Raw genomic sequence first — 18528 nt, 5'->3', positions numbered from 1 at the left:
TTTCATAGTACACAAGGTGCATATTTGATACACAGAACATAAAGATTTGTGAGGAGCTTTTTTGTGGGTTACATGTAGAACCCACGTATTTTAATATTCACTATTTTAAATGAACAATGCATGAAGGGAATGCAATACTTGGCCTATTTTTAAACTAGTGTAAACCCTAATCATACCATCCATTTGCTTTTTAAAACAAATAACAGTTGTTTTAGCCCTTGCACTTCAAGAGATCTATTCTTTAATTTTTCAGTTGTCTGTTAGGTCAGTTTTGTTTACTAGACTCATAAAACTATATGAGCCTGAAAGAATTATCAACCAAATTTAATCTTTTCTTTAATCTGGATTGGGTTAATTTCACAAGTGCAAAAATAGTTCAGTCTACAGTAGTTCTAGGAAATGAAGAATTTGCCTTAATAAAATGTTCACTCAACTGAAACTCTGAGTAGTCAAAATTTCCAGACTGTAAACTTCTCAAGAGAAGGGCCTCATCTTCTCCATGTCATGTAAACTTTCCAAGGTGCTTGGCAGCAGTCTGTACCCTGTGGAGTACTCAGTACCTTTTTGTTTGATGTTACTGATGTTTGATGTTGCTCCCTTAAAATCTGCTATTAAAATGTAGCAAAACGGATACATTGTTCTTTCTGTTCTCTCATACTATAAAACATGTATATCAAAGTGATAATTTTAAAAAAAAAACAAACCTTTTTTTTTTTTTTTGGTTGTAGATGGACACAGTACCTTTATATTTATATGTGGTGCTGAGGATCAAACCCAGTGCCTCACATGCAACCCCAGCCCCTCAAAGTGATGATTTATATGAAGAAACATTTAGTATCCTTCACATAAGAATGCTTTTTTTAACCTCTATTTATTTATGTGGTGCTGAGGATTAAACCCAGGGCCTTGCCTGTGCTAGGCAAGTACTCTACCACTGAGCCACAACCCCAGCTTCCACCAAAGAATGGGGTTATATGAAAAAAAAAAGAGGATGCTTTGTATGAATGTCTTTCATCAGCATTAAACAAACTTAAATTGAACATTGTCATCAGCTTAGCTTTAATTCAGACCTGAATGATCAAACCTCCCCCCCCCAAAAAAAAGGTGATTTTATCTTGAAGCAGTTAACACAAAGCAATCTGTATCTCACAAATTAGTTGTTTAAATTTACTTTCTAGTGTGGGAGGAGATGAGTTACTGGACAATAATTACAACTATAGCAATAATACTTTCAGGTTGAAACACTACTGCTTCACAAATGAAATGATTTTAGTAACTAAATTCAAACACAACTTGCTGGAGAGGACTTCTAAAACTTTTGAGATACAAAAGTATACTTGAATCAAGGGACAGTATTCTCTACACAACCTGTATATGGGCAGCTACCTTGGGCTTTGCTACAGAAGTGGTACAATCAATCAGATGGATGTAAGGAGAGGCAACTATGGGTGGGTTCAGAACTGCTCAGATAAACTACGTAGAATGCATTATAACTTACTAATAGAATAAATACAAAAAAGGCTTTAGAGGGAAAACTACTGTTGCTTTGAATAAAATAATAAATCTGCCTTTTCTTGAAAATCTATCTTCCTAGCTGACATCACCTTTATTTAAATGCTATTTTAAAATTAGAAGTTAAGTAACTTCAGCATTGCCTTGTGTCCTGTAGAGGTTGAAAGATACATTCAAAATGTGTTTGTGACTTAAATTTTATTTTACATGGTTAAAAATGGCATAAGCTATTATATGGTTTTCCTCTTACACACAGCTGCTGCTTCTAATATTAAATGGAGGTTATGTAGATAGAATTTGAGTCCTTTAGGAAGAATTCATTTTTATTCTGAGTTATCTTCAGTAGTTTAGAGATTTTGTTTCACAGAGATTTTGTTTCACACTGAAGCTTTTGCCCCTATTTTGAGAATACTTAGGGGACATAAAAAAACAATGATATGTTATGTTCTAGGTTTCAACAATCCTATTACTTTCTAGAATTTAAAAGAATGGAAGAATATGGTCTAGCAGTAAACAAAAGTATCAGGCTTTTATAATTTTATTTAAATCTTAAACCTCTTAAAATGTACTGTTAAAATTGCTGTAATTAAAATTACAGTTCTGGAGAGCTAGTTCTTAGAAACATTGTTTTAAAGACAGTAGTTACAGATCCAGGACTTGCTTTAATTGTTTTTTAAATAAAATATGTTTGAGTATCTATCAAAAAAAAAGAATTTAATTCAGCCCGTAGTTGCTGAGTAAAGACATTATAAGCCTTAGAGTTTCATTCATTCTTAGAGGATTATACTTTTCTAATTTTTTTATCATATTCCTTGAAAATCAGTGGGAAGGTATGGGAAAGAGAAGAGTGTGTTGTGTACATTTTTAAAAAGAAATTTCCTTATTTTTTATAGACACAACATACCACCTTATATTTTACTGTTACAATGCAATAATGGCAAAAGCAGTAGCTCTTGCTACTAATGTAAACTCATTCTCAGAAAAGCATTCTCACATGGACAGTGGTTAGAAAAAAGTACATGAATGTGCTGCAAAAATAGAGCCACAAGACTTCTCACAAGTAAAAGAAATCCTCTGTAGAAGTCCACAGTTGACCAAGGTCCAGCCTCCTTAACAGTGAGCAACAGGGAATATGCTGCCAAGTCACTATCTTCAGTTCTGAGAGTGCGTTTACATGCTTCCCCAATGGCACAAAATCTCATGACGATCCAATGAATCAACAGACACTTGGGAAATATTAATAAACAATTTTTATGAACTATTACAACAAAGAACTTCAGCAAGAAGGAAAATGATGTTTATGATCTTTGAGTAAACATTTTTAGCCCAACAGTCTCTGCGACCAGATATTGAAAGAGAAAAAATATCAAGCTTATAAAACACCATTTCTCTGTTATCAACTGGAATACACTAATAATAGGATAATGGAAATACATGTTCTTAAAGCATTTCCACAGGAAATGTCCATAATTATGACATTCTAAATCATTTAGCAATTGTATATGCTACATTAACTAAAACAAAGGTATTCCTTATTGCACATTTTTAAATTGGAAGGATACTCTAGCTTAAGTGGGGGATATTTAGGGGGAAAATATTTTGGCTCAAAATGTATACTGCACCAAGGCAGCTTCATTCTGAAAACATAAACCATTTAAAATAAACTTTTATATTTTGAAGCCAATAATCCTTTAACTCTGACTAAGTGTCAGAGGTTAATTTTATGGGCCCTGTTTTTAAGGCCTGTGAACAGCCCTCACTACTCTTGAGAATTAGGTGGAGTTTCATCTTTAAAGCCTGAAGGCATTAAGTCTTTTGCAGCAGGTGGTGGCCCATAGTCTTGGGGACCATGAGTTGGAGGTGGTAATGGGGCACCAGGAATGAAGTACTCTCTTGGGCCAAATGAGCCTAAAGGTCTAAATGGTGCTGGTGCAGGTCCTGGAAAAAAATCACGAGGGTCAAAAGGCAAATCCCATTTTCCAGGTGTAACACCTGGTGCATATTCTCTGAAGCCTATTGGTGGACGCATACCAGGACCTGGAAAATAAAAAGGAAGTTATGTAAATACCAGAAATTTCTGAACTAGGGTGATTTCAAGTATGTTAATATAGTCTTTAATTTCTCCCAAGCCTAGAACATCAGCTGGTGAACATCCTGACTTGCCAGATGAGGCAAACTGAGATGGAACAAGTTTAGGTTATAGCCTTTGACCAACCAGCCATGAAGCAACATATTAAGGATTTAACATGGCTCTACCTAGCTCCAGGCTTGTCTTTTTTCTTTCCCTACTATATAATTGCAGAATTATTTCTATCTCACAAGAGCTCCATTTATATTTGGAAGTATTACCATGACAAGATGATAGATTATGAAATAAGAACTTTACTACATCAAAGAAATTTTGATAAAAGGAAATCTCACTATCTATTACTGTATCCATTAAAAATTCATGAAGTATTTCAGCATGGACTTTACACATGCCATCAGAATCAAGGTGCACGCATGCCCTCCTGGAAAAGGCCTTCCACAGCCACCTAATTAAACCAGGAACATTTATTAGGTAATTGTTAAATCCTCTTTAACACTTCCCTCTGACTTTTTTCAAGGTAAGGAGGGTTTGACTTTTCCTTTTCTATATTCTATAACCTACTGCTTATGCTTCCATTATGGGTGATTACAAACTTTATGTTATAGGATTTTCATATCTGTGACAAAATTTTAAGTTATGGCATGCGTCTCATCCACCTTTCCATCTATTGCAGTGCATATCAACAGATTTTCAACAAACATCTGCAGAAGTAATATTTCTGGCTTTTCTGTATATAGCCCCTTATCCTTGTCTATGAGAGATAGCTATTGTCTATCTCAGTATAAGATTATGTAGTGTCCCATATGTCCCAGAAAACTGGAGGAAAAGTTAAAATGTACTCAGCTTTATCCTTTCATTGTTAAGACCTGAGATAGCAACCAACTGTTTTAGCAAGCAATAGAAGTGGAAGATGAATGTGATTTATAAGTCAATCACTACTGTTCAGATCATCATACCAAATGGTGGAGGAATTGGCCGAGGCCCAAAAGGCCCACCGAGCTGAAGTGGCGGTCCATACCAAATGGGAGGTGGTGGAGGCCGTCCCATCGGGGGTCCCATGAAGGGTACCCCTGAGAAAGGAAGGGGCCCTTTCATAGCCATATGAACCTGTAATTTAAGATTTGAAAGCAGTTAAAAGTTTTAAAATTCCTATGTATTAAGACAAAGTACCAATACCTATAAAAGCTAAAACCCAAAACCTGTCCAGAGAACACCATCAGTGCAACAAAACTCTACCCACCCCTCCTGTGTATTCCCACTGACAGCTTACAGAAGTTGGAAGGATGCCACAAGAGGGAGCAGTTTGTTACTGATTATATCTGCACAGGAAAGGGAAAGGCAAGAGGACTGGCAGGGGTTATTAACAGAGGTGATTTCTGACCAGTATGTCATGCTGTATTCACTACAATCTATTTCAAAGGGTGTCCCCCCATCCCCATCACTTCCCTTTCATCACAATAGCTCATTACTTCCATATTAAGAATGAACAGAATAAAATGAAAAATCCATTCTCTACTCATGTAATAATAGCTACTATTCTACTATATCTTCAGTAAGTCTTTCATATATTATTCAACCTCTGAGATCTTTAAGTAGACTGTCTTGTTTTAAATAAGAGGGAACAAAAGCAAATGGGATATCATAATTTGTTGAAGGCCACACTGCATATTAAAGAACTCAATCCCAGGTTTGCCTCCAAGCCATGCTTTTCCCACCTCTATTCCTCTCTAACAATGGGTCTTTGCTCTCTTTTAAATCTTCTACTACAAAGGGGTTTGGGGTCTTATCTAAGCTGCCCTTAGACTTCTCCAGAGATGTATATTCCTGGAATATATGTACACTGGAACTTGAGAAGTATTTTCCATCACAGTGCTATATACACAAATTAGGAAGACAAGCCTTTAATATTTACTTTCATTTACTGTACACCATTTGAGATATTGATTTATCATTTCCTATGAGTAGTGGGTTTGAAACTAAACAATTAAAAATTTATTTTATTATAGAGCTGCAGAAGACCTACTAGATATAATAGCAACACAGTTACAAGAGAATACACTTATGTGAACAAATGAGACCATTTCTTGGGACTGGCTCAAGAGGTCATTTCAGATGATCATTGTTTCACAGAAAATCTGATACCAATCTAATTCAAATCACTCAAAATAGGGTTTGCACAAATGGAGGAATTCTTAAATAACATTCTTCCAAACAAAAATAAAAATGATGAATTATATAATTTATAATGAATTTACTTTGCCTTAGAACATTCAACACAAAACACCATATAAAGTTAGAGTGATAACTTTTCACATTCTGTAGTTCATTATAGTTGTACACACTTAAGCAACATTCCCAAGTTAAAGAGAAAAGTAAGCTCAATATTGCATGCAGTTTAAAGCAAACAAGATCAGTGTCATGTTCTGAATATCCTTCCCATAAATGCACAGAATAAAACCCAATTCAGTTCTCAACCTCTAAGTACTTACTCCAACTGGATGCTCAGTCAAAGAAGTAAGGGTGGAGACTGAGGGGGTCTCAGGTTCTTGGGGAACAGTTTGCTTTTTAAAAAACAAATGGGATAGTACAAATAGAACACAAAGAAGGATAAAGCAAAGAGCAAGTACTGTAGGAAAGCTACATGTTCCTGCATGACCACATGATTCACAGTAACTACAGAACTTACCTTGCCCTCATTCGTCACCTTAGCTGGAGAAGAACTTTTGGAGCTGCTGTTCATGTGAGCTGGACCACATCCTGAGTCTGTTAGAGATCAAAGAATGGATTCAGACTATTCTAACATGAAAAGAATAAAAATCCTCCATCCACAATTACAGATTCTTTGAAATTACTTGGTCCCTTTACCAGAGGCAACGGGTTTCCCAGATGCCTCAGAAGACCAGTACGAGGTAAAGGTCCATCCATTGACCTTGGGAAAGAAAGATCAGAGCCTTTGTATGTATTTTTCAGAAGAAATAAACCACTGGTGGACAGGTCAGGGTTCAACAATAACTAGAAAGCAACATGAAAAATGGGTTGCCCAGGGGTTGGTGTCATAGCTCAGTTGTAGAGTGTTTGCCTAGCATGTGTGAGGCACTGGGTTTGATTCTCAGCACACATTTAAAAAATAAATAAAGATATCATGTCCATCTACAATTAAAAATATTTTTTAAATGGGTTGCCCAATACATAAATCACAATTTATGAAGAGACTTAAGTAAAATAAAGAACTGCCTTGGGTTGATAGAACAGGAGATTAATAAGTACTGGTCCTAAACTTTAAGCTATAGACTTAAAGTATGTGTAGGCTGGCTTTTCTTTAGTCTGTATAACCTGACTTCCAATCTTACCAAGACTACAGTCCTATTTAGAATTTGAAATAAGATTCAGTATTTCATGTTGGAAATATGTATGCTACATAAAGTTTAAGGCTACTTTTATAATATTTGGGAAAGGAACACCATAGAGATTTAATTTAAAGATAAAGGTTTACACTTCGCAGTGTAAAATTTAAAAGAAAAAAACAATACAGGGACCTCCAGGAAAAAAAAAATGTTTTCTATTCTAGAACAGATTTTCCAGAAAACATTCACTAAGATAAAGTAAGAAATTATGTTCTATATATTGTACAGGCCCAAATTCAATGTTTTCATTAGAATATTCAAAAGGGGAAAAAAAAACCTTGAAGCAGTTTACTATAAAGCAACATGTGAATGCTCACCAAATCCGTTTCTAGGCATATCTTTTTGATTAAGAGTAGCAGAAGGAGGTCTCCCAGCTGGCTCTGCTGTCAGTGGAGGGGAACATTCTCCACCACTCATGGGGGATGGACCAAAAGAGCCATTATGGCTCAGTGGACCTAAAGACCTTACTACTTTAAGGCAGCCTTCTCCCTGACACCAACCCTCACCTCCTGCTTTAGCAAATCATTCAGATTATTTCATAACCATTACACACAGAAATAAAAAGTAATTTACATACATTCTGCACCAAGAAATAAAATAGCTCCTTTTACAAAGTGCCCCCTACCTCTCTGAGGAGGATTTTGTAAATCTGGTCTTCCCAGCATAGGTTTTACAATCCCGGGTTCATCTTGACGCACTGCGATCTTTTGGGTCATTTCCAATAGTCTTGAATATTGAGAAAGAATGGACTGAATTATGAAACAGCAATCTATTCCTTCATAGATAATATCTAGCATAACCTTAAAACACTATAAAACATATAGGAAGATACCAAAATCACATACTTCTGTCTCAAATTAGCAACTTCCCTTTTCTCTTCAGCTATAGCTCTTTCTGCAGAACGAGCTTTGAGCTATTAAAGAGAAAATATTCAAATTCAGTATCAGTAGGCTATGCACAAAATAAAGAAAAGGGGGAAAAAATCTTACCCAATTATCATGAGCTTTCTTCTCATGCATAGCAATCTGAAAAAGACAATACATTAAAAAATATGTTTTTAGGGACTCATTATAATAGCCTATAGTTGTCTGTATTAGATATCAAGAAATTCTGCAACTACAGGACAGTATTAATTACTACCTGGTTTTTAAACGAGTGCTTGGTTTTCTGTAATGCTTCTTCCATCTCTTCAATTCTCCGCCTAAGAATTACAACAATTGAATAACATTTGAAACATTTCTGACCATTTTCCCTTTATTCCATCAGCTATACTTTTAAAGACTTTATCATACATAAGAAAAACATTTCTATAGTTATATGAATCCAGTGTGATCAAAACTAATACTACAGGCCAGGTGCAATGCCACATGCCAGTAATCCCAATGATTGGGAAGCTGAGGCAGGAGGATCACAAGTTCGAGGTCAGTCTCAGCAATTAAGTGGGAACCTATGCAACTGAGACCCTGTCTCAAAGTAAAAAAAAAAAAAAAGGTCTAAGGATGTAGCTTAGTAGTAAAGCACCAAAAATAAATAAATAAATAAATAAAATAAAATAAAGACCCAATACTAATAACTTCTTTATCATTTAATTGCTAGAGATTCTGAATGATAAATTATAATTTCCTTAACTGTTCATCAGTGTGTTCTCAAGTAATTCTGCTAGAAATATCTTCCTCCTTAAAACTTTTTTTCTTTTTTTCAAATTTTATCCATAAAAGATTTCCAAGGTCTATCAAATGCCACACTTTTGTGGGTCTTGATACATCACACAGCAAACTGATTTCTTAAAGAATTACTACAACATACAAAACCCCCAGAACTGTTTGCATTGACCAAGTTCCCTATGGTCTTGCCCATTGGGTATAAGTAAATTTTTGTTAACATTTTTCATTTGTAAAGTTAAAATTTATTTTTTCTCCTGTGTGAATTGAATGTATTCATATCCTCTCGTTATTTATACTTCCATGCTATTTTCTTCTATCTACATAATGTAAAAAAAGATTAAAAAAGAAAGCCACCACTAGTTTATTAGACATTGACACCCTCCTTTAGAAACTGAACTCACTTGTAATTTTTAACTTCCTGTACAGCGGAAACCACCTTTTCATCTGCAGCTGACAGCTGCTGCTCTTTTTCTAGTCTCTCATATTCTTCTTGGCTCACTTTCCTAAAATAAAGCCAGTTATCAAATCAAAAGTTTCTCTCTGTGAATATCACTTCCCACAATTCTATAAAATGCTTAGGCACATAAAATAGGAATTCAAACCTGCAATTTCGTAAATCAAACTCTGGCAAATCACTTACATTTTCTAATTTTTCCTCTTAATTCTCTATTTACCAGTAAATAAAATAAATGTGAAAACAACATGTGCCCCAAGGGCAAGTCTCCTGTGTGTAAGATAATAAAAACTCACTTTACTTCAATGTGGAAGATCAGGACTGATAAACCAAACATAATTAAACATATTAGGATAAAGCAAGGGATAATTCTTTTCTCGTTTCTGCCATGGGTAGGACACTAAGTATATCTTTGTCATGGAGGAACTCTTTTCTCAATCCAAGACTGGTACCATAATAAAGATATAGTCAATCAAAGAAAAAATCTTCTAGAATATGTCTTTTAGCTATGCAATTAGCCACAGAACATTTTTCACACTTTAGATATATATTTCAAAAGAATTGCAATTAAGCAAAAAGACAAATCTGAGTTTTGATAATGTCTGTCAACCAGAAAAAGAAGCCAAACTGACCCACGATCAGAGTATTATCTACTGACAAGTTTTAACTCTGATCATGAAACTCAAGATGTTCATCTACTGAGACAAAGGTAGCCACATTTAATGATTTTAAAAATACTATTTTCTGCTATCCTTGTACTACTTTAGCCATAGTTCCAATTCAAAAGATAATTAACTTGAAACTTAATTTTCCATAAATCAGAAGAACTATAGTAAAAAAGAATTATTGATACCAAATAGAAAAAGGGGATTATATATTCTTATATAGCTTCTCATTTAATTCTTCAGCAAGTATTTTATGAGTGGCTATAATATACTAGTTACCTTGTAAGATGCTAAAGAATAAAAGAGCTCACTGTTTCAGGTATAAATGACGCCTAAAGGAATATAATAATTTTCCCCACTGGCTTAAGAAGGAATATGGAGAAAACTGAATCTTGAAGGACAGAGAGAATTTTGTTTCCAATTACCAAAGAGTTAGTCTGAGAGCACTAAGAACAATCAAAACATCTTTATAAGAATATAAAATTGTGTTTGAAAGGATACAAGCTAAAAAGGCAGTGAAGATATATGTATGTGGCCAAGATCCATTAGAAAAAGGAATCTCAGAATTACAAGTAAAGCTGGCACTTTAAGGTACTTTTCTCCTAGGTTTACCCACATATTGAAGATAACACAAAGATATAATGAGTCTGAACTAAGCCTTCATCAAATTCCTGGGCTTAGAGGAAAAAAGAAGTGTTTGGGGCTACAAATAAAGGGACCCTTAATAAAAGCCCTAGCCTTTGAGTTTAGATTAGAAAGTACTGCACACTTAAGTGATGAACAGGCAAAAAATCCAAAAGGAACAATACTGAAACATTGAAAAGACAAGTCATTTTTGAATTATCTTAATTGCTGACTAAGTTTGAAGTGACAATCTTACTCAAGTAACCTCAACACTTTTCTATAAGAAGATAACTTCATCTTAGTCCTCAAATTTCATGTATAATTATCACAACAATGTTAGCCAATCAAAACTGACCAGGCACTCCATAAGACAAAATTCTGTGAGAAAAAATCCCACAGAAAAGGAAACCACCTAATGGGGTTAACCGCACATGTTTTAAAATCACTGTGCTTTATATAGTCAAAAAAGTAAAGTCAAGATTATGAATTTCAGGTCTGGGAATATAGTTTAGTTGGTAGAGTGCTGTCTTGCATGCACAAGGCTCTGAGTTCAAACCCCAGCACCACAAAAGAGGAAAAAAAAGATTATGAATTTTGTCAAAGGATTAGAAACTATAAAACCAAGAAATAGTTGGGTGTGGTGACCTACATACAGTTGAAGATACTTGGAGGCAGAGGCAGAATGATGAGATTAAAGATAGCTTGGAAAGCAGTAAGACACTAGTCCCTTATGAGAAAGAGCAAGGAGTCTGGGGAGGTAGCTCAATAGTAGAGCACATGGCTCAAGGTCCTGGGTTTGAGCTGTAGTACTGAAATAGGACTGGGGTTGTGGCTCAGTGGTGAAGCACGTGCCCCACATGTGTGGGGCACTGGGATCAGTCCTCAACACCACATAAAATAAATAAAATATTGTGTCGGGCTGGGGATGTGGCTCAAGCAGTAAGGTGCTCGTCTGGCATGTGTGCAGCCCGGGTTCAATCCTCAGCACCACATACAAACAAAGATGTTGTGTCCGCCAAAAACTAAAAAATAAATATTAAAATTATCTTTCTCTCTCTCTTAAAAAAATCCTATAAAAAATAAAATAAAATATTATGTCCATCTACAACTAAAATAATATTTTAAACCCTGAACTTTTTAAAATCCTAAACTCAATGAATGATTTTAACATCAGATTTGGGAAGTAAAATAAATCCTACCGCTTTTAAGACAGGTCAGAAGAAAATATCCAGAAGAAGTAAATCCAGAATGTAGGAGGCAGGGGAAATCAAATTCTAATATGCATTATTATAATCAGAAGAGAGAATGAGGTAAAATCAACATTTAGAAAAAGACTCGAAAATTCAAGAAATGTTTAATGGTCCCAAGCAACATAACTGCAAGAGGAAAAAGTGGGTGGGGTGGGGAAAACTACACCTAGGCACTTCCCAATACAACTGTTAAAAAAAGAGAGAAATGACTACAGGAACTAGGGGAGGGAGATAAGACCAAACAACAATGATAATGGACTCCTTAAATTAAAACAGATGGTAATTAATTGGATATTTTCAAATTGCTAAAACTAAGTAACAGTCAAAATTCAGTAGCCAAAAGAAAGATCCTTTAAAAATGGAAACTGGTTTTAACTCTAATCATGAAGTTCATGTCAACCTAATACAGATTATAAAGGTAGCAATATTTAGTGGATAAAATACTATTCTCTGTTTATCCTTGTACTACTTTGATACACTAATCAAATCTATCATTAAAGGACAATGTTCAAATAGAATGAAAATAATTTCAAATAAGAAACCAACAGTGTAGAATGCAGAACTACAGAAACTTTAAATATGTGTATAAATTGAATGAATGTCTTGTGGAGTTCACAGTATATGAAGTACTAACATATGATGCCACAACAGTTATCTGATTCAGGAGCTACTTAAAGCCCATAAAAACAAGTAATAAACCTATTAATCTCTATCAGGTTTTTATTAAATCCAGAATATATACCAAGGCCTTTAAATTATGAGAAGATGAATAAAATTATAATTATAATTCCATTATAATTTATGATTACATCAAGCTTATACAGGTGATGAGGAAAATAATTAAAAATATTTAAACTATTAAAAAGATACAAGGAAGAAAAAAAGAACAGGTCATCAAATAGAAAGCAAATTCTTCATAAACCACAGGCACATATTGACATGGACAGACTTATATTTTAGAAAGTCCACTCAAGTGGCTATAGAGAAAATTACTAAGAATTTGAAATAAATTATATAAAAATATAAATAATGGAGAATGAAGACAGATGACCTAGGTTAGAAACAGAAAAGATGACACAGGCATGAACTAACATAGTACCTGGGAATGAGAAAAAAAGAGTACAAACCACAGATGATGACTGAATGAATTTTGGAGGAGTTGAGGAAAATAGTGCTACAATTTAACTGCATTACAAAGAAAATTAATTGCCATTTAGGTCATTCATATTACTTGTAGGGACAGAGAAAACAAGTGTTCTTTTGAAAAAAAAAGTGATAAAATGAGAAATGTTTCTTTGAAACAGGCCAGGCATTTAGAACTGGCCTGAACAAAAATTTGAGATTCTAAAAAGGTCGCTTGGAGATCACAGAATTTTAGAAAAGTTAATGGAAAGGTTTCAATATTTAATGCATTAATTAGGCAACAGAAGTCAAAATACCTAAAAATAGTTAAGTCTATAAGAAGGTCTGTATATATATATATATATATATATATATATATATATATATATATATATACATATATATCTTGTTAATAAATCAGGTGCAAACAAATAAAATCTGACACACAAAAAAACTATTTTTAGAGAATTCAAGTATTTTTGTGGATTAAAAATTTCAAATGAACTTCCAAAAAATAACTAGCTCCACACTGAGAAGATTAATATATAAATATATACTACAAACAAGTACTTCTGTAATCGTAACTCCTAAAATCCTTTCCACAGTTCAATTTTTAGTGTGAACATCTGAGATACTCAAGTCCAAAACTTGTACCATCAATAAGTAAATATTATTCCTTTTTGAAGTTTTTATTCTACTAAAACATGTCATTCCAAAACACTCAGTATTTTTAAAGGTCCAGAGTTAGAGATACAAGTTCAAAATATTAGAATTACATAACTAATCACAATGAAAGGAAATTAAAATAAATAGTGGGATCATAGAAAGGGTCTAGATCTTTGAGAGGTATTTCCACATCAGTGACTGTTAATACCAGTTTACCACTTCTTGCCTTCATATGAATTTGACAATTGATTACGATGTCCTCACAGCCTTAGTTTATGGTTCCAACTACCTCAGGACTCTTAAGACTGATGATGGAAAGAAAAATGCAACTTATAGGAAACAAAACACAAAGGAAAAAAGACAAATCTCTACTAGATAAAATTATCTGTTAGTTCACACAATGATAACAATAACAAACAATGGAAATCTTACTTTTTTAGTGCCATCTCATTTTGCTGGTAGAGTTCATTTAAAATCTCCACTTTCTGCCTAAGAGTTTTGCATTCCTCTTCCAGTCCAACTTTAGAAGACCGTAGTGAATTGCAGTCACTTTCTAATTTCTTTATTTGGTCTGTAAAGAATAAAACAGCTTATCTCTATATGTGTACAAGGACTTAAGAACTTGTTTGAGGGAGTAGTGCCAAGAAAAGTAAAAAGCATGAAAGCAAGAAGCCATTCTTTATCTTTCCAATAAATTTTTAAGTCTTTCCAACATGGCAATTTCTTCTCAAGAAGAACCCACCTTCTAGATTACATTTTGTGGACATCGAGGCTCTTAGCTTAAGTTGTAAAAGTTTTAGATCCTCTTCAACTACTGATATTGTAGTTTTTGTCTAAAAATTGCAGAAAAGAGAGGTATTCTTAAAAGTGAGGCACAGGAAGAATTCACAGGTACTATGGGACTCTTACAAAGAACTATACCTGAGAGACATCCATCATCTGCTTAATTTGATCTTTGATCTTCTCGTTCCGATCACCTAAAAAACAAAAGACTTTAGCTTTTTCTTTCCTTACTTTTAACTCTATATTCTCCTAACTTCCCTAAACTAAAGAATGATTGTGTTCAAACACTGGAAGAAAAAAATCAATTAAATAATTATACTGATTAGACTAATGACTTTTAAGAGAATTGCAAGCTTAGATTTAAAAAAAAAAGAGAGAGAGGTGAATTTCAGACTGGGGTTGTGGCTCAGTGGTAGAGTGCTCACCTAGCATGTGTGAGGCACTGAGTTTGATCCTCAGCATAAAAATAAATAAAAGTACTGTGTCTGTCTTAAAAAAAAGGTGAATTTCTAGTTTGCACAACTAAAATGTTATCTATGCTATTCTTGTAAGATAAAAGCTTTTCTTCTCTCTCAGATCTATCTTCACCTGGGCAATAAGTGTCTTGTTTAGAAAGATTCAATCCTCTATTTTCTCCCTGAATCTACTACCAGGTGTGGTTTGAAATACTTGCTATGTAAGCAATATCCAACTTGGGAGAAAACATCTGGAAATATTTTCCTCATCAGTAAACACTGTTACACTCCCTCTCTAGCTTTCTGATAGTCTCTAGCCTCTGTTCTCACAGCCTTAGTTTATGGTTCCAACTGCCTCCGGACTGACTGTGGACCTTAAAACCACAGAGCCATAGAGATGATGAGTATCAAAATCAAGTATCATCTGCATAAGTTAAGAAATAAATTTCTCTTACTGTACAATGTTCAATACTTAGAGGTATAGGATATGACTATTGTAGCTGCAGTGTACTTACTAGTTTTCAATAGGATAGAAAAAGTCAGTGTTCTTCACATGCCTATTGCTACATTATACCCCAACAACCCACCTCTGCCAATGCAACAGACATATCTATAGATCCAGTGATATGTGTCTACAACCCTGAAGCTTAAGAAAAAATTAAGCCAGCTGAAAAGTGGCATCTGTATACTTAATTAAAGACAGGAAAGCAAAAAAGGATTCAACCTCCCTGAGACTGATCTTACCTGCTAACTCTCCATTGGTTAATTCATCTGACTCATCTCGACTTTGATCCTCAGATTCAGATTCACATTGAAACCGATTCAACTGTGTAATGTGATTAGTCAAAGCCTAGAAAAGAAGCAAAAGGTTGGAAGACTCTGGATTTTAATTCAGAAGATTTCAGGAGAATTCATGAGATGAAACATGTATTTGGAGTATAAACTTACATTAATAGTATCATCTTTTTGACTAAGAACTACTTGTAAATCTTTCTGGGTCTTCTCAAATGATTTCATTTGTTCACTGAGCTCAGCGTGTGATGTACTCCAGTCTTTTACTTCCTGCTGCAACTGAAAAGTCAAAACACATGAATTCCCATGGGTTAGGGAGGGGTTTCTGCACTGGATATATCAGGACTACAAGACTTAGACAAAGAAATAGAGAGCCATACTCCTCGGTGGCCTGCCTCAATCGAGGGGGTTGAGACCTTGGTTAAGGAAGAGGGCAGAGTGGCCCCAACTCTCACAGCTGCAGTAAGAACATCAGAGCTATCAGGAAGTTGAGCCTGTTTATTGCATTCCCCAGAAAATTGCTGCCAATTCAAATAATTTATCTCCAGCAGGAATGGCTGGGCACATATGACTGTCTCCTAAATTTAGATTCCTTATCATGTAATCTTCCCTTGGCCGGTGAATCAGTAACTATTCAAAAGAGGATCATAAAATACTTAATTTTCTGGTTTAAAAAGTTTCTTTGAGGCTATGCAAGTTAATAACTGATTGACATTTGATAAGAAAAGCAATAATCCAAAAATCCAAAACAGATGGAGACCATATATATGCACTCAATTTGGGGAGCATTGTTTAAACTTTGCATATCTAGAAAAGGTCCTACATGAAAATTCCTTACCTCAGAAACAGATCCAAGAAAGATACAAGATAATGATATTCACTTCTCTAGTTTACATTATGTATGACATCAAATTTTCTTTACCTGCTCTTTCTCCTTCTTAAGCATGGTATTTTCTTTCTGAAGCTGACAGCATTTCAACTTCACCTTCTCTTCACGAAGCTTAGCTTCAGTAAGGAGAATTTGAAGCTAATGAAAAACACTACAGTTAGTGAATTAATTCCAAAGAAGAAACAAAGTTATACTTTCCCAAACAAGACATCATATAGTTCTCATTTTTTGCACATTTTAGCACACCTCAAATTTTTGGTCCGCAACAAAACTAAGATGTAGTACTAATATCCGTTAGCAATAGTTGGCAGCTTTACCTCTGAAAGTTCAGAAGTATTTACTGAAATGACATCTTTAAGCTTCTCTATAGATTTCTTATTTTCCATTATCTGCCAGGTGAAAACAGAACACAAAATATGCATTAGGATTTCAGTAGAAATACTGATATATATGTGTGTGTGTGTGTGTGTGTGTGTGTGTGTGTGTGTGTGTGTACGTACACATACATATATATACTAAAAAAGATAAACACAACAAAATTTTTGTCAAGCCATCCCATTACATTTCAGGTAAATGCAGGGGATCCAGCTTTGGACTAAGCAAAAAATCAAAAACTGAAAGAGATGAGGGAAAAATGAAGTCATAAATATTTCATGGCATCCACAACCTTACTGTTTATGAGATAACCAGAAAAAAAGTTCAAAGTATAGAAAATCATAATGCAATAAGTAAATAAAATGTTTTAAAGCATAGAAAATTAACTAATTAATTACTGTTTCAAGTAAACCAGTTAAAATTAGTAATTTTTTTTCTAGTGATAGAGAAAAAAATTTCCCAAGATCATTTTTAAAATTTTCTTATCATAAGTAAAAAATGATAAAATTTAAGGAAGAATAGACTAATCTCACATACAGAAGAATTCCAAAAAAATTATAAAGATACTTGCTCCTTAAGGAAGTGGACATAAATCTGCAATCTTTGTTTGCAATGCCTGGGATTGAATCCTGGGCCTCATGCATGCTAGGCAAGTGCTCTACCATGAGCTGCATCCTGAGCTTGTAACTCTTCATACTTTAACTGTGGGCTGTGCATGGTAACTTCCAAAGAATACAATATGAAAAGGATTGGAAAGAATTTTTACAGTGGAGAAATCTGATAAATACTACCTCAGCTAGGTGATCAAGCTTACTTGGGGGTAGGATATTTCAGAACACACTCTCTACCATCTTTTGCAACTTTTATGTAATTACAGAAACTTATAGAAATTGAAAATGAAATATGTAAGTAAAAATTTTTTAAGTTGTTGTATCAGTACTTAAAAGTTCCACAAAATGGGCAGAAGTGGGTTCAACTTCCTTGACTCCTAATCTTACTTTAGTTAACAGCTGGACTAAGTTCAACTTAACCAATTTTACAAAATATTTCAAAAGCCAAATTGCAGTAATACTTAGCAGCAAAACTCTTACCAAGTCCTGATTCTTAGCTTTCTGTTCTCTCTCAGATTCTAACATAACATGAAGACTTTTAGCTCCCTCATCCAGAAGTTCTTTAGCTTTTTCAAGAAGCTTCATTTTATCCTGGAAAAAAAAGGTGTCAAGATTACTCACTCATTACATTTACTTTTGAGTTTAGAATGTAATTCCCCCCAAAGAAGGGATTTTTACCTTATAATTAGTTGCTTCATCAGAAAGAATCATATTTTGTTTCATGGTCTCTTGGACCTGTTTCTTTGATTCCTTCATCTATGTAAATAAAGCATTCAGAATTAAGATACACAAATTATAGTGCTACCATACAAGTTACTTCCAGACAAGTGACCCTTTCTCCAGAAGAAAGCAGTACTTAATACATATGACTGTTTAGAATTTGGATGATTTGTAGGAAATAATGAAACAAAAATTTTAAAATATGATTTTTAAATTAAAACAGGTAGGAATGATTCAAGCTAGAACCAAGGGAGAAAGAAAGAAAAAAATAATTATACCTTCTGTTCATAATTTGACAATTTCTGCATTAGTTCTTCATTTTCTTTCATGAAATTGTTCACCTTTTTGGAAATTTGCTGTTCATTGACTAAAAGGGGGAAATACACAAGATTATTACAATCACTAAATGAAATTCAATTACTCAATCTACTAAAAGCAAAGACATGTTATGTG

The 18528-nt window shown here is 34.1% G+C and overlaps 1 protein-coding gene across 4 annotated transcripts in view; it reads right to left on the bottom strand.

The window, feature by feature from the left end:
- Positions 1 to 2744: 2744 nt before the first annotated feature.
- The window catches only part of LOC144372743 (transport and Golgi organization protein 1 homolog), a 48287-nt gene continuing 32503 nt past the window's right edge, over positions 2745 to 18528 (bottom strand). For 3 of the 4 annotated variants that reach the window (XM_078036006.1, XM_078036008.1, XM_078036009.1), the window contains 18 exons: positions 18354 to 18442; positions 18034 to 18111; positions 17836 to 17946; positions 16687 to 16758; positions 16403 to 16507; positions 15637 to 15759; positions 15433 to 15538; positions 14372 to 14427; positions 14193 to 14283; positions 13883 to 14021; positions 9071 to 9172; positions 8146 to 8206; positions 7995 to 8030; positions 7851 to 7918; positions 7631 to 7731; positions 6288 to 6364; positions 4558 to 4708; positions 2745 to 3549 (listed from right to left, as the gene is read on the bottom strand). In XM_078036006.1, the coding sequence (XP_077892132.1) occupies positions 3272 to 3549; positions 4558 to 4708; positions 6288 to 6364; positions 7631 to 7731; positions 7851 to 7918; positions 7995 to 8030; positions 8146 to 8206; positions 9071 to 9172; positions 13883 to 14021; positions 14193 to 14283; positions 14372 to 14427; positions 15433 to 15538; positions 15637 to 15759; positions 16403 to 16507; positions 16687 to 16758; positions 17836 to 17946; positions 18034 to 18111; positions 18354 to 18442 (1844 nt within the window). In that variant the 3' untranslated portion in view covers positions 2745 to 3271. The remainder of the gene's footprint in view (positions 3550 to 4557; positions 4709 to 6287; positions 6365 to 7630; positions 7732 to 7850; positions 7919 to 7994; positions 8031 to 8145; positions 8207 to 9070; positions 9173 to 13882; positions 14022 to 14192; positions 14284 to 14371; positions 14428 to 15432; positions 15539 to 15636; positions 15760 to 16402; positions 16508 to 16686; positions 16759 to 17835; positions 17947 to 18033; positions 18112 to 18353; positions 18443 to 18528) is intronic. The other variant, XM_078036007.1, reaches the window with a different exon arrangement.

Source organism: Ictidomys tridecemlineatus, unplaced genomic scaffold (assembly GCF_052094955.1).
Source record: "Ictidomys tridecemlineatus isolate mIctTri1 unplaced genomic scaffold, mIctTri1.hap1 Scaffold_155, whole genome shotgun sequence".
Classification (NCBI taxonomy): Eukaryota; Metazoa; Chordata; class Mammalia; order Rodentia; family Sciuridae; genus Ictidomys; species Ictidomys tridecemlineatus.
Note: the sequence above shows the minus strand (reverse complement) of the source record. Positions and strands in the feature narration are given on the sequence as shown.